Raw genomic sequence first — 15,360 nt, forward strand, 5'->3', positions numbered from 1 at the left:
CAGCCGATTGGTGTGAATTTGATTCAAGTCGGTTGAATTTACAACCCTCTGGCAGGATTCAATCGTGTTCTTCAATGTCGCTCATGGAGCAAATGCCACCGGTCAAGCATTTGCCCCGCCGCTAGATTCCTCGTGAACAAAGTCAAACCGAGAACCTTCATGGTCAGTCCCAAGTCAGTCAACCCATCAGTCAACGCGGTCACCGATTGCTTCGATACGACGTCAGTCAACACGAAAGTACACATGCTGACTGTAGTGTACATCTGGACTCTGGACGCTACGTCGGCGGCAAAATGGCTGACACGTATCACTTCCAAGTCACAAGTCAACCATCAGTCAACGCACAATGACCCGCATTGGATAATATCCAGTCAACATGCTGACTGTAGTGTACATCTGGACGCCACGTAATCGAGCACGTGTCACTTCCTCAGGTTCCAGTGGAGCCGCTCGCGCACGCTACACAGGAAGTGGTGCGTTGCCTCTTCCAGGGACGCTGTTGGGACGGGCCAGGGGGCCATTTGGCATATAAGCTGGTCGCCCGGGGAGAGCTCCACTCGGTCCTTGCCATCAAACGAAGCCCAGGCGTTTTGGAGCGGGACCTGGACTTTGAGCGTCACGTAGCCGGGAAGGATGAGAGGCCTGAAGGACAGCGAATGCGGGCATATCGGCGTGAAGAGAATTGCTGGAACCTGAAAGACAAGTCGTTTCGATCCAGAAAAACAAAGAAAAAAGAGGTTTTTGCAAAGCTTACGTGAGGATGGACCATCGAGCCTCCGGCCGCGAGAGAGTACGCCGTGCTGCCCGACGTTGTGGAGAGGATGAGGCCGTCCCCTTGCACCGAGGTGAGGAAGACGTTGTCACAGTAGCACTCGAGGTTCGTGAGGCACGACGACATGCCCCGGTCGATGGAGACTTCGTTGAGAACCAGGTGCATCTCCGACGCCGAGCTCTCCCCGTTCCTTACAATCTGGCACTGCATGCGGTGCCGCAGCGTGATGCAAACCGGGCCCTTCATCACGTACTCGAGGCATTCCTTGTAGCGCTCGCTTTCTGTGAGTTTAGTTAAGTCGAGCAAAAAGAAGATAAAACTTGGAAGGATACGGAATGCCGTCATGAATCCCAAGGAGCCCATTGAAAACGAAACCATGGGAGGGACGGGTCCTTTGAACAGCGACGCAGCCTGCAAAAGAAGCATAAGTCCGCCAATAAAAAAGCGCTGGTTGTGCTTACCCAGAGTACAGTGCCATCTCCACCCAGAGTGATAACAAGGTCGACTTTGGTGTGTAAGAACAATAACTCTTCTTCTGCAAAAAGCAGACGGCACAGTGAAGAAAATGCTTCGCTGCAAAGCTTTCAGCCTACCAGAATCCCATGTTTGTACATAAGTGCAGTCCGAGCTTTCGTCAAGCTCATCCTTCACGCGCTGCTCAACGAACACAGTGATATTTTTCACCTCCTTCAGCCACCTGAAGGCTAGTTTTACATCACGAACAAAAAAAAAAAAAAATTATTTTCCAGGTACCTGATCATTTTCTTGCACAGCTCTTGCACAGCAGAAGAATTTGGTCGGGTAAAAATACAGACCGCTCGCGGTGTGGATTCCCAAACAAGTATAATCTGCAATGTAGAGAAACCAAGGCATCAGATTCCAAAAACGATAGTCTCAATTGCAATCAACCTGTTTGTTGCTACTGGTAACGGCACTAATGTTCCCAGAATCGTAGGACACAATGTCATGCTTGTGCCTTCTATGCCTGTCACCATTATAACTCCATAGCAATTTGAAGGAAGCCTGGAGTCGAAACAATGTAAAACTTTTTCTTTTCCGAAAAACTGCGTACCTTGTGGCTTGGATGTTGAACAAGAAATTTACAAGACCCGTTTTCTTCCTCTAAAACATCATGTTGCGGTGTTTCAAGCTCAGAGCCTTTGACTTCCCGGTTCTCGACACCTGAGAACTTCCATTAGCAACGAGCCAAGAAATTTAATTTAAAGCGTACAAGTACCTGGAAGATCTTTTTCCTGTAGAAGACTCTCATATTTTCTTTTCCACTCGGCCGCCTCCAATTGAAGCTGAACGTTACGCTCGGCAACTCTTTTCATCGCATTCGACACAGCTGTTCAAACAGAAAACGAGAGAAAAGATGTCAGCAGTTCTCACGAAATTCAAGGAGATCTCACGCACTCTGCAAACTGTTGCTAAAGTCGAAAATTTGACGACTGGCGTCCATGGCGGATTTCTCCGAGCGCGCAAACGTTTGCCATCCCTCGATGCCAAATCTGAGATTTTCCTGCTCCATCCGCGACAGGCTCGCCGACGAATCCTCCCTCCCCAGCGAGCACTGCCAAAAATCGAGAATGCAAGTTAGAACAATGCCGAGCACTGGAAAAGGAAAAGGGAAATCACGAGCGCAAACCTGAGTGATCAGCTGGCAGCATGGCGCCAGAGGCCCGGCATCCGGGGCGCCGGACGCGCCTTGCGCCATGAAAAACCTAATCGCCACAACGCGAACACGCAGCACGAGCCCGCTTTCACCATCCACACAACACACACACTCAAAGCGTCTCCCGCGAATATCCTCTTCTTACACGTCTCGGTTCGAATCCACCTGTCAGCAGCCCAGGTTCAAATCTCCTTACAAGCAAAATTCCTCTAGGTCGTTGAGAATATTCTCCGTCTCCCTCCTCCAGAGCCCAGCGCCCGCGCAGGCGCCCTTGACGAGCACCGGCGTCGCCAGATGCCCGAGCTCCAGCGCACGCGCCGCGCAGGACGCCGCGCGGCGCACATCGCCGTGGATCTTGCAGGAATTGAGGAATGTGATCCAGGTGAGGGCGTCGGGCTCCCAGGGCATGAGATCCATCACCTCCTCGGCGCGGGGGAGCTGCCCGACTCGCCCGAACAGATCCACCAGGCACCGATAGTGCTGTGCCTCCGGATCAATGCCGCGATCGCGCCACATTGACGCGAAGAACTCGCAGCCCTCGTCCACGAGCCCGCCCTGGCTGCACGCCGTGAGGAGATTGACGAATGTGACGCCATTGGGGCTCACGCCGTGGAGATCCATCGCCCGCGACAGTGCCGCCGCCTCGCCGCGGTGCCCGCTCTGGGCATTTGCCGCCACCATCGCCGTCCATGACACCACATTGCGCTCCGGGAGAGAATCGAACACCCGACGTGCGTCCCCGACGCTCCCGTATTTCCCGTACGCGGAGATGAGGGAGTTACCGACCGTACAGTCGCCCGCGAGGTCGCAGTCGCGGGCGCAAGCGTGGCACAGCCGCGCCTCTGCCGCGTTGCGACACGCGTCCAGTACGGCGCAGAAGGTGCCGCGGTTTGGCCGAAGCCCCTGGGCGTCCATTGTACGGAAGAGGAGCATCGCCCGCGACAGCTCCCCATTCAGGGCATATGCGCCGATCATGGAGTTAACTGTGACAAGGTCGCGCGACGGCATATTCCTGTACGTTTGCTCAGCGTCTTCCACGCTCCCGGCGCGTCCGTACGCGTCGATCATGGCGTTCCAGGAGAAGAGATTCGAGACGGGCATCTTTCGCAGGAGCTCCTTTCCCTCGAGAATATGCCCGTTCTGGGCATATGCTACAAGCATCGCGGTCCACGATACCACGTCCCTTTCCTTCATGGAATCGAATACCATCTTGGCCCGCGGAATTTCACTGCATCTGGTGTACATTCCGAGGATTCCGGTGGCGATCCGGACGTCCGATTGGAACCCACATTCCGCGACCTTGGAATGCAACTCCCGTGCCAGGCCGGGGCAATCGATGCACGACAGAATGCCCACGAATGTCACGCTGGACGGCTTGTGGCCGTCCGATTCCATGAGCCTTAGAACGCCCACGGCGTCGTGGGACCGCCCAGCCCTGGCGTAGAACGCGATCATCGCGTTCCAGGCGACGTGATCGCGCTCCCCGCGCATCTCATCGAAGATCCGCCGCGCCTCGTCGAGTTGTCCGTTCTGGGCGAGGGCGACGAGCATGAGATTGGAGGAGAAGAGATTGGGCACCGGGATCGCGCGGAACGCCCGCCGCGCATCGTCCACGCTGCCACACTTGCCATACATCTGGACGAGGAGATTGGCGAGGAATGTGTTCCTGTCCAGCCCGATTCGAGCCAGGTGATCGTGGAGCCACTTCCCCTCGTCCAGCGCGCCCAGCTCCCCACATCGCCGCAGGAGCGTGGCGTACGCCTCCGGATCGAGCGCAGAGCCAGCGAGATTCTCCCTGCTGAACGCGCCCCTCAAGACGATCGAGCTCTCGGCGGCGAGGATCCCCCTTCTCGCCGCGCTCATCCACCAAGACCCAGATTTCGAATCCAAAGAGCCCGCGAGAATCCAACGGCCGAGAGCGCAGTAAGCCCTAGCATTTAAATCCGGCCGATCGTGGACGTTGAAGCGTCAACGGCTAGGATGCGCTGGGCATGGCGGTGTTTCCCAGGCTCATGTGAAGGGCGCGCCCTGGCGGCAGGGCAGGCTGGGCATTTGCATCGATCGCTGGGCGGCAGAGTGTAGCATAGCTAGGGCGCGAGGTTTTTAGGTCTGGGCGATCCAGGGGGCGTCGGCGAGGACAGCAATGCAGGCGCCGCAAATGGGCCCTTACACGGGCACTATGATCACGACTGAGCTCATCCAGAAGGTATGTGTGTACTTTGGGGCTAATCTTCGCGATTTTGTGCGAAATTTTGGTTCTAGTGAGTCTAAGCGCTGCTCCAAGATTTTCTTTTGTTCTTACATTTCTTTAAGGTTATTGATGAAGGCTTACTTTGTTCTCATTGTTTAGTACCTGGACGAGAACAAGCAACTTATCCTGGCGATTCTAGACAACCAGAACCTTGGAAAGCTTCATGAATGCGCAGCGTAAGCCTTTTTTTCTTCCAAAGCTTGATTGTTTTTTCTATGGATTGCCAATTCAGCTACCAGTCCAAGCTGCAACAAAATCTTATGTACTTGGCTGCCATCGCCGACGCGCAACCTCAAAACCCTCTTCCGGGTGGTCAGGTGTGTTTTTCACTTGCATTCTTTTCTTTTCTCAAGAGAAAAACGTCTCGCATTCTTTTCTTGTGTTTGTCTGAAAAGTCTTCTTTTGTTTCCGTAGAGCTTTTTCTTACTTGCATTGTTTTTCCTTCTATGCATCCCTTGTTATGTCATCTTTGCAGACTCCAGAAAAGGTTTTGCATTTAACTTTGGGATTGTTTTCTTGTGGTTGCCTGAAAAGTCTTCTTTTGTTCCCGTAGAACTTGCTGATATGATTTCTTCTCTGCACTCCCTCTCTCCAGGTTGCGCAAGCCTCCATGCTCCAAGGAACTCCTCAGTTCATGCAGCAGTCCCCGCAGCAAATGGGCATGATGGATCAGCAGCAGCAGCAGCAGCAAAACTACACACAAATCCAAATGGCTGCGCTCCATGCTCTCCAAGCGCAGCAGCGCCAGCAGCAGTTCCAGCAGCAGCAGAGGCTCGTCACCGCGGCGGCATCGGCAGGGATGCTCTTGCAGCCTCCACACTCGGAGTTAGAGCTGGGTGGCGGTGGAAATGTGAGCAACGGGAACAACATGACGGGCATGGGAGGAGCTTTTCCAGACTACGCTGCCGCTGCTGGCAACGGAGATCTCATGAGGAACTCCGCTGCAGCCGCCGTGAGCGGCGACGCCTCCAAAGGGACCAGCGCCGTCGCCGGATCGTCTGGAGCTACTGCTGCCGATGGTACCGGAGACGACGCTGGCTCTACGTTTCTCAAGTCATCAGAGGAAGAGTAAAAAACACCAGGGAGGATTGCAGTAGAATGAGCTACATTCCTTTCTTTAACTATGTTTATTTTCTTTGCTGTTAGTAGGATCATTTGTCACACTTCGGTCTCACACTTGTGCTAGATCTTTTCTCCCGGCGTTACACCCGTTATAATGCTTCCCACTCATTGCCGGTCTACATATAAGTAGAGAGAAATGAGGCCAGCCAAGCTCACAATCAAGCTCTCGTTTTTCAAAGTTTTTTCCATGGATTCCAAGCTGATGATCGTTCTACTTCTTGTAGCAGCCACAGCGGCAAACAGTCTCCAACTTCAAAGAAAGGTGGTCGAGAAAAACTCTTGCTTCCTCAAACTCTCTTGCTTGTCTCCGCAGATATCTTTCTTCGTTCGTCGCAACTGGGAGAACAATCCACCGCCATCTTCATCCCCTCTATCTTCCGTCCGTGTCATTGATAGCCCGATCCATGGCACTCGAAGCAACTCGTCCGAGTGTATAGGCCGGCTCCAAGGATACTCCATCACGGACGCTGCTGGATCGTCGACTCTCTTCTATCTGACGAGCTCCTTTAATGGAAGTACCATCAAAGGGAACCTCATCTACCAAGGCCGAGTCTCGAGCAGCGCCAGAACACCCGAAGTTTCGGTCACTGGCACCTCCGGAGTCTTTCGCTTTGCCAAGGGATACTCGCTCCTCTACATGGACAGCCAAGGGATGCCCGAGAGCGTCGAGAGCTACCTCTACAAGACACTGTAGGCGCTGCAAATCTCTTGAATAAAACTGCTATGTGAATTTCGTCGTCGTCATCTCCCTGGAACAAGGAAGAACAAAACCCAGGCGTTATACAAAGACCTTCGCGTGCTAGCTACCAAGGCCATAGGGGTGTGCGTGTGTTAGAGGAGCTTTAAGCTGCCGGTTACTTCGTCCACGAGTTCGTCGGGACCTGAGAGAACAAGATACAATCAAGTTATCTGCAAGTTTTGAGATGGATCAAAACATACCGAGCACGGTCAGGACTGTTCTCGAATCTGCGTGAAAATAGTAGCATCGTAAGCTGAAGTCGCCACTTGGAAAAAAAAAAACATTCAAAAGAAAAAACTCACTTGCGGCAATTTGCGTTCTGCCAGCATCGATGGTTATGTGGGTCGGCAACTTCAGACTCTTGGCTCTACTCTGTAAGGGAGAAAAAAAAAAAATTCTGTAAGCTTACTCGGAAGAACTTTTAGTACCTGAAGAAACAATAGCTCCTCTTCGCTCTCCGTCTTGGTGACGACTTTGACGCTTCCACACATCTCCCACCTTGCAAAGGAAAGAAAGCCAGTAAGAATCCAGTAAGAACAAACAAGACAGGTAAATGCATACCTTTGAAGAGCTTTCGGAGCTCTAAAGAACAGCTTTTTGTACAAACCGAGACTAGAATGGCTGCCAAAGAAATGGAAAGGAAAGTTAACTTAGATCAATCAAATAAATCTCTCACCTGCATTGAGCGGCAATCTTCCCTTTCCCCATCTTCAAATCATTCCTCACGACCAAGACCTGGAAAGAATCCACACTGATCTTCAGCGGCATTGCCCCCAATCCAAGCGAATCATCCCGCTCACCATCTTGAAATCCTCGTGCTTGTCCGCCAGAACCTCGACTGGATGTAGATCCTTCTTGCCATCGTACTGGTGAACCGCGGATCTCTTCTCCGCCTGCTTCTTCATCCTGGGAGGCAAGAGAGCCGGCCAGCGTCGGCACAGATAGTAGCCAGCGATCAGGCAGCCCGTCCCGACAAGGACAAGCTGCAAATACCCGTGGGAGCACGCCTCCACCGCGTCCTCCATCATCGCCTTGTTAGGGCGCCCGCCATAGCCATGTAGCCCTATAATACGTGGCAGCTATGACATAGGAAAGGAAAAACCCTCCATTTATGACATGAGTCAACTTGAAAAGCACCTAAAACGAGAGGTAAAGTGGAAAAAAACTCCAGAATCCCCTCCAATGTCATAACGGGTGTGAGCTAAAACCCCTCCATGTCATAAGGGATCCCTCCTAGCAAAAGAGAGAAAACTACTCCTCCATCTCGCCCTCCTCGCCATAGTCCTCGCCCTCTTCCTCGGCCTTGGCGTCCTGGTACTGCTGGTACTCGGACACCAGATCGTTCATGTTGTTCTCGGCCTCAGTGAACTCGAGCTCGTCCATCCCCTCGCCCGTGTACCAATGCAGGAACGCCTTGCGCCGGAACATCACCGTGAACTGGTCCCCGACCCTCTTGAACATCTCCTGGATCGACGTTGAGTTCCCGATGAAGGTGGCAGAGATCTTGAGCCCCTTGGGCGGGATGTCGCACACGCTCGACTTGACGTTGTTTGGGATCCACTCCACGAAGTAGGACGTGTTCTTGTTCTGGACGTTGAGGATCTGCTCGTCCACCTCCTTGGTGCTCATCCGGCCGCGGTACATGGCCGAGGCCGTGAGGTAGCGACCGTGCCGGGGGTCCGCTGCACACATCATGTTCTTGGCGTCCCACATCTGCTGCGTCAGCTCCGGCACGGTAAGCGCGCGGTACAGCTGCGAGCCGCGGGACGTGAGCGGCGCGAAGCCCACCATGAAGAAGTGGAGCCGTGGAAAGGGGACGAGGTTGACGGCGAGCTTGCGGAGGTCGGCGTTGAGCTGGCCCGGGAAGCGGAGGCAGCACGTAATGCCGCTCATGGTGGCCGAGATGAGGTGATTGAGATCACCGACTGTGAGATCATGGTCACGAGAAACAAAGCGTGAGAGAATTGTTGGTATGATACCCTTGGATGTTTCGAAGGACTCGTAACCTCCAATGTACGTACCATGATCGACAAGAAAAGAAAGAAACTTAACCAGCTTGGAGAAAGGTGACGGACAATGCCTCCAGTCATGACTTTGAAACATAGCAGAGACCGCCCAACTTGGACAAAGGTGACGGGCAATGGAAACCAAGCAGTCGAAGATGACTTACAGGTTGGCGTGGTGAGCTTGAGGGTTCTGAAGCAGATGTCGTAGAGGGCCTCGTTGTCGAGGACCATGCACTCGTCCGAGTTCTCCACCAGCTGATGAACCGACAGCGTCGCGTTGTAAGGCTCCACGACCGTGTCGGACACCTTGGGCGATGGGAAGACGGAGAATGTGAGCATCATCTTGTCCGGATACTCCTCCCGGATCTTGGAGATGAGCAGCGTCCCCATGCCGGATCCCGTGCCCCCTCCCAACGAGTGGCATATTTGAAATCCTGTGCGAAGATCGATCGATCAATGAAAACTTCCAAGAAACAAGACTTTGGGGGGATGATCTGTATGTTCTACGTACCTTGCAAGCAGTCGCAACTCTCGGCCTCCTTGCGGACAATGTCGAGCACCGAATCGATGAGCTCGGCTCCCTCGGTGTAGTGACCCTTTGCCCAGTTGTTCCCGGCGCCGGTCTGGCCAAACACGAAGTTGTCCGGGCGGAAGATCTGGCCGTAAGGCCCCGAGCGCACGCTGTCCATGGTGCCGGGCTCCAGGTCCATGAGAACCGCGCGGGGGACGTAGCGTCCGCCGGTGGCCTCGTTGTAGTAGACGTTGATCCGCTCGAGCTGGAGGTCCGAGTCGCCGCGGTAAGTTCCGGTGGGATCGATTCCGTGCTCGTCGCACGAAACCTCCCAAAACTTTGCTCCGATCTGGTTGCCGCACTGCCCGCCTTGGATGTGGCAAATCTCTCTCATGGCTGCTGCGCTGCCTGGTAGTCTGGAATCGATCGAGCGAGGGAGGAAGAGAGAAGATTCTCGTCGCCGTTGTCCTGGAGAGAAGAAAGAGCCCGAGTTTTTTTACGCGGCCGCGCGAACCATTCACACCATTTCCACGGAACAGACACAACCGGTGAGTCGTCCATGTCACCAAGAATATTCTCGCTTTACAATGAACTCGATCAAAAACTAGACAGATCTTGGATCGCTATGGTTTTTTTTTCTTCTCCTTGTTCTTCGTTTGCCCTTGCGAAGATCAAGTGTCAGCATTCATGAACAGTGATTCAAAGATTTGTGGTCTTCAGTAGAAAAGAAAAGGAAGGTTTCACACGTTTTTTAGGGAGCTACTTTGTGGAGCATGCCAAAATGGTGTGAAGGGCGCTCTCCTGGATCTGGGGAAGGAAGAAACAAGCTCGCCCAGATCAAACTCCAGCGCCCAACACATTCTCTCGCAAGTTTGCTAGGCCTAGAGCTAGATCATAGATTTTTGTTTCCAAGTTTCTTGGGATCCAGATGGGTCGAGGACTCCAGCGGAGCCGGTGGATGGGACTTTGCGTGGGAATGTGGATGCAAGCCTGCGGCGGGATCTCGTACGCCTTCTCGCTCTACTCGGCGGATTTGAAGCAAGTCATGGGCTACAACCAGGAGCTCATCGACGCGCTGGGCACCGCCAAGGATATCGGAGGGAATGTAGGCATTGTTTCTGGGCTCTTGATCGACAGGACCTCCGCGTCTTTCGTGCTCCTCGTCGGTGGCTTGATGCACTTGAGTTTCTACTCGATGGTATGGAGATTTTCTTTTGTGTTCTTACGTGTTTGTCTCACGTGTTTTTTTGTTTTTTTGTTTTTTTTGTTTTTTGTTTTCTCTCCTGGTTGGAACTTGGATCTTCCAATCCAGCTCTACCTTGCCTCTACAAAGCAGATCTTTCCTACACACTGGCAGGTATGATTCCAAGCGAAAGTTTGGATGAATCTTTAAAGGATTTGCTTGGAAGTTCTTCTTTTGTCTGTTAGATGTGTGGGATTATCATGCTCGGCACTAACGGAGCAACATGGTTTAACACGGCTGTTCTCGTCACCTGGTAATGCTTTCTTTCTTCTTATGATTGAACATAGGGAGTGTGTTTCGCTAAAAACTTGGTGGCAGCATGAGAAACTTTCCCTCGGACAGAGGCGTGGTTGTAGGCCTTCTCAAAGGATTTATTGGCCTCAGTGGTGCCATCTTCACTCAGGTTTGAAGAGCATTCTCGTTCTCAGTCTTAAGTTTTTGTTTCGTTCTTCGTTTTTGCTAAAACGCAGGTCTATACTGCGATTTATGCACCACACACTGGCCCGTTTCTTCTATTCTGTGCGACGTTCCCACCAATGGTAGCACTTGTTTCCATGCTTTATATTCGTCCTATCGATCCTCCAAGGAACAAGGACGAATCAGACGATCACAAGTTTACAATGCTGTACGTAAGTTTAGGCCAGTGGTAAGCTACCCTTTGTCTGGATCGATTCTTAGGCTTTCTTGTTTATCCCAGATCACCGGTCTCGTATTGGCATTCTACCTTATGTGCATCATCTTGCTCCAGGTAACCTTCGTTACTTTCGAGTTAATGGACCTCTGTTTCTCTTCTTCCAGGATTTCTTTGCCGTGAGGAAAGCAGCCAGCCAGTTTTTCATGTTTATCATGCTTCTCATTCTTTTGGTTCCTGGTGCCATCTCTGTAAGCATACAGTGCTCCCCGCTTTGCTGTTTTCTAAGTTTTCTAGCCTCTGCGTTCTTCCAGCTTCATCCTGCGGATGGAAGACAGAAGATCCATCCTGATACTGATAGTCTGTTCGTCAAGACACCGAAAATGCTGAAGAACTCGATAAGAAATCCGATAACTGTAGACGTTGGACACAGGATAGCGGAGCTCCGGAATGATGGAGCTGTAAATAATGGCGGCTTGCCCGGCTCTCCTTCAAAGTCCAAACTCCGCCTTGGTAGCGATTATACCCTGACTCAAGCTGTGAGGACGGAGGACTTCTGGTACGTAATTCTCTCCTTCGTTTATCTTCGTTTATCTTCTCTATTCACGTAGTGTTTTTGAGCTCGTTTCTTTCGTAGGCTTTTGTTCTTTGCAATGGGATGTGGCACTGGCAGTGGTCTCACTGCAATAAACAACTTAGCGCAGGTGTGTATGAGCTATCTTCACACCCACAAAGTTTTGCTCGCAGAACACTACTAAAGCTTCCTGATACTTTCAGATGGCCGAGTCTCTGAATTCCAAGAGCATAGGAGCATTTGTTGCGCTGGTTAGCGTGTGGAACTTCCTCGGCAGGCTAGGATCGGGGTAATGCTTTTAGATTCCTTTGTCTCCTCTGATTGTTCTCCCGCAGTTATATTTCCGAGTTCTTCATGAAACGGTCCGGAACTCCAAGGCCGGTTTTTCTTCTGATTGTTCAAGCGCTCATGGGATCTGCGCATTTGCTCTTTGCTTCCTCGGGTAAAAAGTTTCTTCTCGATTCTCATTGTGATTCTCACGGGTTATGAAAACGCAGTTCCTTCGTTGCTCTACGGAGCATCGATACTCGTCGGGCTTGCTCACGGAGCTCACTGGACTCTGATGGTGGCAACATCCTCAGAGCTCTTTGGCCTCAAGAACTTTGGGGCTCTCTACAACACACTCAGGTACAAAAAGCTTCCTTTCGTTTCCTCTTTGTAACAAAAACCAAGAGTTTCTCTCGCAGCATTTCTTCCACTATTGGATCCTACGTACTGTCTGTGAAGTTGGCTGGCTATTTGTATGACCAACAAGCTGCTGCTGCCAACGTGAGGAGGTGCAAGGGACCACAGTGCTTTAGGCTCACGTTTCTTATCATGGCCTTAGTCTGCTTGATCGGTTGCGTTGCTCTTGTCCGCCTTGTGTCCCGGACGAGGCTAGTCTACCGTGATATTCAGAGGCTCAAGGCAGCTAGCCGATGATCAGAGCTTGGCTGGAATTCAGAACTGCGGCATACATTCTTCCAAATGCAAGATGTCTAAAGCCTGGCGTATGAAAACATACCTGGGTTCTAATTCTTCCTAGGAGGACCGTGTACTGCGAAAGGCCATCGGGTCACTAATTTTTCCCAGTAAGACTCTTGTTTTTTACATGAAAAAATATGTACTGGAATGGAAACTATATTTTTGGGCATGGTACCAAGTAAGTTTTGGGAGAATAACCAGAGTGAACAAGCTGGTCAGGGTTTCTAATGAGGGTCTACTCAATTGATTTAGATGCTGTAGTTCAAGATATTGAGTTTTTGAACATTTTTGTGGATTTCGAATTGCTAGTAGAGTAGTAGATGTAGTTTAAAATTAATTGGAAGTTCTTAGTTCAAAAAAAATAAATGTTAAATTATATTTATAAGGTTTATATATATTACCATGCTTATAGTAATACCATTTATTTGGGACGAATCCATTTTTGAATATATATAAGTAGGGGTTTAAACTCCAATTAATATATTTATTCTTATATCTCAAGCATTTACTATTGCAAATTGTGCTTGCAAGATAAAGTTTTTGGCAATGTTTTGCTTAATATTTGGGATTGTGCTTTTTTTTCTTCTCTAGATATAGTTTTTTACAAGATTTAGGATTGTAATTATTATATATGTTTTTTTTGTCTACTATACGATGTTGTTAATTGAAGTGTGTATCATTAAAGGCTATGGTTGATGTCTCATAGTTGTCATTTAATTCTATTGTTATGTCTTTTTGAGATAAGAGTTTTTGGTATTGTGAGGCATGATTATGTTAGTATTGCTCTTTAGTGTTTTGCCATTTTGAACTTTTGTAGGATGTAACTATATAATTTTTTATATTTTCGGTGTCTTGCATCTCCTATTGAAGTGGAGTGTGATTGTGATATTAATTAGAGAGTTGTGGATAATGTAATTTGGTTTTTAGAGGATGTTCAAGGATCAAGTTTATGGAAAGATGATGCTTACAAGCTCGAATGAATTCTTGTTGACAAAGAATTTGATTACTTTAAAAAACACTTTAGAAACAAGTTAGAAAATTCAATCAATATTTTATTTTGCCATATAGTCCTTTGTCTTTACCTTTTGCTTTTTTCCTAACCATTTTATATTTTTTAATCTGATTTTTTTTATTAGGTTCCTAGCATATTAATAATTTTATGATTCTTGTTTCTAGTTTAACATTGAGTTGTATCCTTTTTAAAATGATTTGGATCTTGAGAGTGTATATGTAACTAAGAATAATATTTTTATTTTGTTGGTGAAATTTTTGATTATATTTTATATTGAGTATCCAAGAGTTCAATCACTTTTGCCAAAATTTTGGGTTATATATGTTTTCTCAATGTAAGAGTTATTGAGATTTTTTATTTTACAATTGCTATTATAGAGTTTTTCTATTCCCTTGAGAGTGTATTAATTTTCTCATCACAAATGTTGAGTTGTGTGTTAAGGAACTTAAATGATGTGAGCGTTTTATTTATCTTGTGGTGGCCAAAGTATTTTATAACAAAATATCCCTTATTATCCAACTTTTCTACTTAAACAAAATCTTTATAACACAAGATCTCTTGTTATTCAAACTTTAAGCATATTTCCTTCTTTTTATTTCCCCATTTCTACTTAGATAACTATTGAAAATTTCTTTTTTAATGCTTTTTTATTCCTATTTTTTTCTTCCATGATGTAATTTTTACTTTATCCTCTTTTCTTTGACACTTTAAACTTTTTTTTTCTTTGGAAGAGGGGGTAGAGGGGACGAACAACAATTTGCACTTGATAATAGAGTGAGAACAAGTGGATATAATAGCGAAATGGAGATCAATGACATGGATTATGGAGTGAAACTAAACATAGTGAGTCTAGATGAAATTTCTATGTAAACAATTAAATTTTCCATTTTATTTTGGTCCTTTAATCACACTTTTGACCACTTGAGAAGTCTCACTCACAACTTTCATAGGTTCTCATCTTAATATAAGATACTTGCTAAAATTACTAAAAGAGGTATCAAAGCCATATCAACTTTGCATTTAGTCTAAATGTTTTATGTGTCTATATCCCACTTCAAACACCCTAAAGGTACCATTAATGTACCAACCTATTACATTAAAACCACATGATGTCCATTCTTATTATCTCATTAGTAATCTAAAACCACCTATACCATATATCTATCTTTCTAAGATTGGACTATTAATTCCATGTTTATGACTACTTTTTAAGAACACAGCCACCTCCACTATCCCTTCTTTGATCCCCACAAGTACTTGCCATCATTGCTATTTGGTTAAGGCCTATATGCCCATCCACCAAGTCTTACTGACTTTTGGGACTTTTTCACTATGTAACCATATATTTAGTTACAAAACAAAAGGACCATTCCCTTTCTTTCCATAATCAAGGACTTCAAGACAATATTTCAAAATATTACAACTTAATACAAGTTTTGTACGTACTCCCACCACCTTTAACCACTAAATTGCTCTAGCCACATGACTAGAAAAGGTTTTAATGAGCCATACAAAGTATCCAAATAGGTAGTGTTACTTATACTTAAATTAGACTATAACTTTAGATTCCCCAATGTTCATATCATCACCCATTATAAGGGTATAATTTTTCTTGATCACACTAGTTCTTTTAAAACATTCCCTCTATTATGCTTATTAAACCCCCTAGGGTTTGGAAGACAATTCCCTACCTTTGGATATATTTAGCCCTAGATATGTCTGACCTTAGATATGTCTGACATTTTAGACACTTGGTTTCTCGGTGGCGTAAAATAATTCTAACATTGTTCCATTTTAAGTAACACTTTTATGAGTCACAACACTTACAACATGTTGGTCATTCTTTTGGATAAAAAGGACA

General features: G+C 48.0%; 5 protein-coding genes across 7 annotated transcripts; 2 read left to right on the forward strand and 3 right to left on the reverse strand.

The window, feature by feature from the left end:
- Positions 1-294: 294 nt before the first annotated feature.
- On the reverse strand, positions 295-2,590 carry LOC9655161 (probable NAD kinase 1). Its single transcript, XM_002963586.2, has 11 exons — positions 2,421-2,590; positions 2,189-2,345; positions 2,010-2,120; positions 1,845-1,954; positions 1,682-1,795; positions 1,526-1,620; positions 1,366-1,469; positions 1,234-1,307; positions 1,105-1,183; positions 755-1,053; positions 295-692 (listed from the first exon to the last, which is right to left on the reverse strand). The coding sequence occupies exons 1-11, from the start codon at positions 2,487-2,489 to the stop codon at positions 423-425; spliced, it is 1,482 nt and encodes a 493-aa protein (XP_002963632.2). The 5' UTR covers positions 2,490-2,590; the 3' UTR covers positions 295-422.
- Positions 2,551-9,473, reverse strand: LOC9655164 (tubulin beta-1/beta-2 chain). Of its 2 annotated transcripts, none has more exons than XM_024665044.1 (4): positions 9,077-9,470; positions 8,730-8,999; positions 7,828-8,484; positions 2,551-2,681 (listed from the first exon to the last, which is right to left on the reverse strand). In XM_024665044.1, the coding sequence occupies exons 1-4, from the start codon at positions 9,468-9,470 to the stop codon at positions 2,560-2,562; spliced, it is 1,443 nt and encodes a 480-aa protein (XP_024520812.1). In that variant the 3' UTR covers positions 2,551-2,559. The 2 variants fall into 2 exon arrangements, with proteins under 2 accessions (XP_024520812.1, XP_002963635.2); XM_002963589.2 differs by lacking the exon at positions 2,551-2,681 and adding an exon at positions 5,970-6,576 and having other exon boundaries at positions 7,845-8,484; positions 9,077-9,473.
- LOC9655163 (GRF1-interacting factor 2) lies at positions 4,378-5,903 on the forward strand. The gene is made up of 4 exons (XM_024665061.1): positions 4,378-4,653; positions 4,798-4,874; positions 4,931-5,015; positions 5,294-5,903. Exons 1-4 carry the CDS (start codon positions 4,591-4,593, stop codon positions 5,768-5,770), a joined length of 702 nt encoding a protein of 233 aa, XP_024520829.1. The 5' UTR covers positions 4,378-4,590; the 3' UTR covers positions 5,771-5,903.
- Positions 6,525-7,602, reverse strand: LOC9643447 (peptidyl-tRNA hydrolase 2, mitochondrial). The gene is made up of 7 exons (XM_002963588.2): positions 7,360-7,602; positions 7,236-7,294; positions 7,121-7,180; positions 6,988-7,057; positions 6,862-6,931; positions 6,760-6,786; positions 6,525-6,701 (listed from the first exon to the last, which is right to left on the reverse strand). Exons 1-7 carry the CDS (start codon positions 7,585-7,587, stop codon positions 6,652-6,654), a joined length of 564 nt encoding a protein of 187 aa, XP_002963634.2. The 5' UTR covers positions 7,588-7,602; the 3' UTR covers positions 6,525-6,651.
- Positions 9,474-9,571: 98 nt separating the features above from the next.
- Positions 9,572-12,681, forward strand: LOC9655165 (protein NUCLEAR FUSION DEFECTIVE 4). Of its 2 annotated transcripts, none has more exons than XM_024668572.1 (13): positions 9,572-10,274; positions 10,389-10,433; positions 10,505-10,572; positions 10,638-10,722; positions 10,790-10,948; positions 11,017-11,067; positions 11,118-11,201; positions 11,265-11,509; positions 11,588-11,654; positions 11,728-11,813; positions 11,860-11,966; positions 12,022-12,151; positions 12,211-12,681. In XM_024668572.1, the coding sequence occupies exons 1-13, from the start codon at positions 10,005-10,007 to the stop codon at positions 12,443-12,445; spliced, it is 1,632 nt and encodes a 543-aa protein (XP_024524340.1). In that variant the 5' UTR covers positions 9,572-10,004; the 3' UTR covers positions 12,446-12,681. The 2 variants fall into 2 exon arrangements, with proteins under 2 accessions (XP_024524340.1, XP_024524341.1); XM_024668573.1 differs by having other exon boundaries at positions 12,197-12,359.
- Positions 12,682-15,360: the final 2,679 nt, after the last annotated feature.

The sequence above is a fragment of the Selaginella moellendorffii genome, unplaced genomic scaffold (assembly GCF_000143415.4).
Source record: "Selaginella moellendorffii unplaced genomic scaffold, v1.0 SELMOscaffold_3, whole genome shotgun sequence".
NCBI lineage: Eukaryota > Viridiplantae > Streptophyta > Lycopodiopsida > Selaginellales > Selaginellaceae > Selaginella > Selaginella moellendorffii.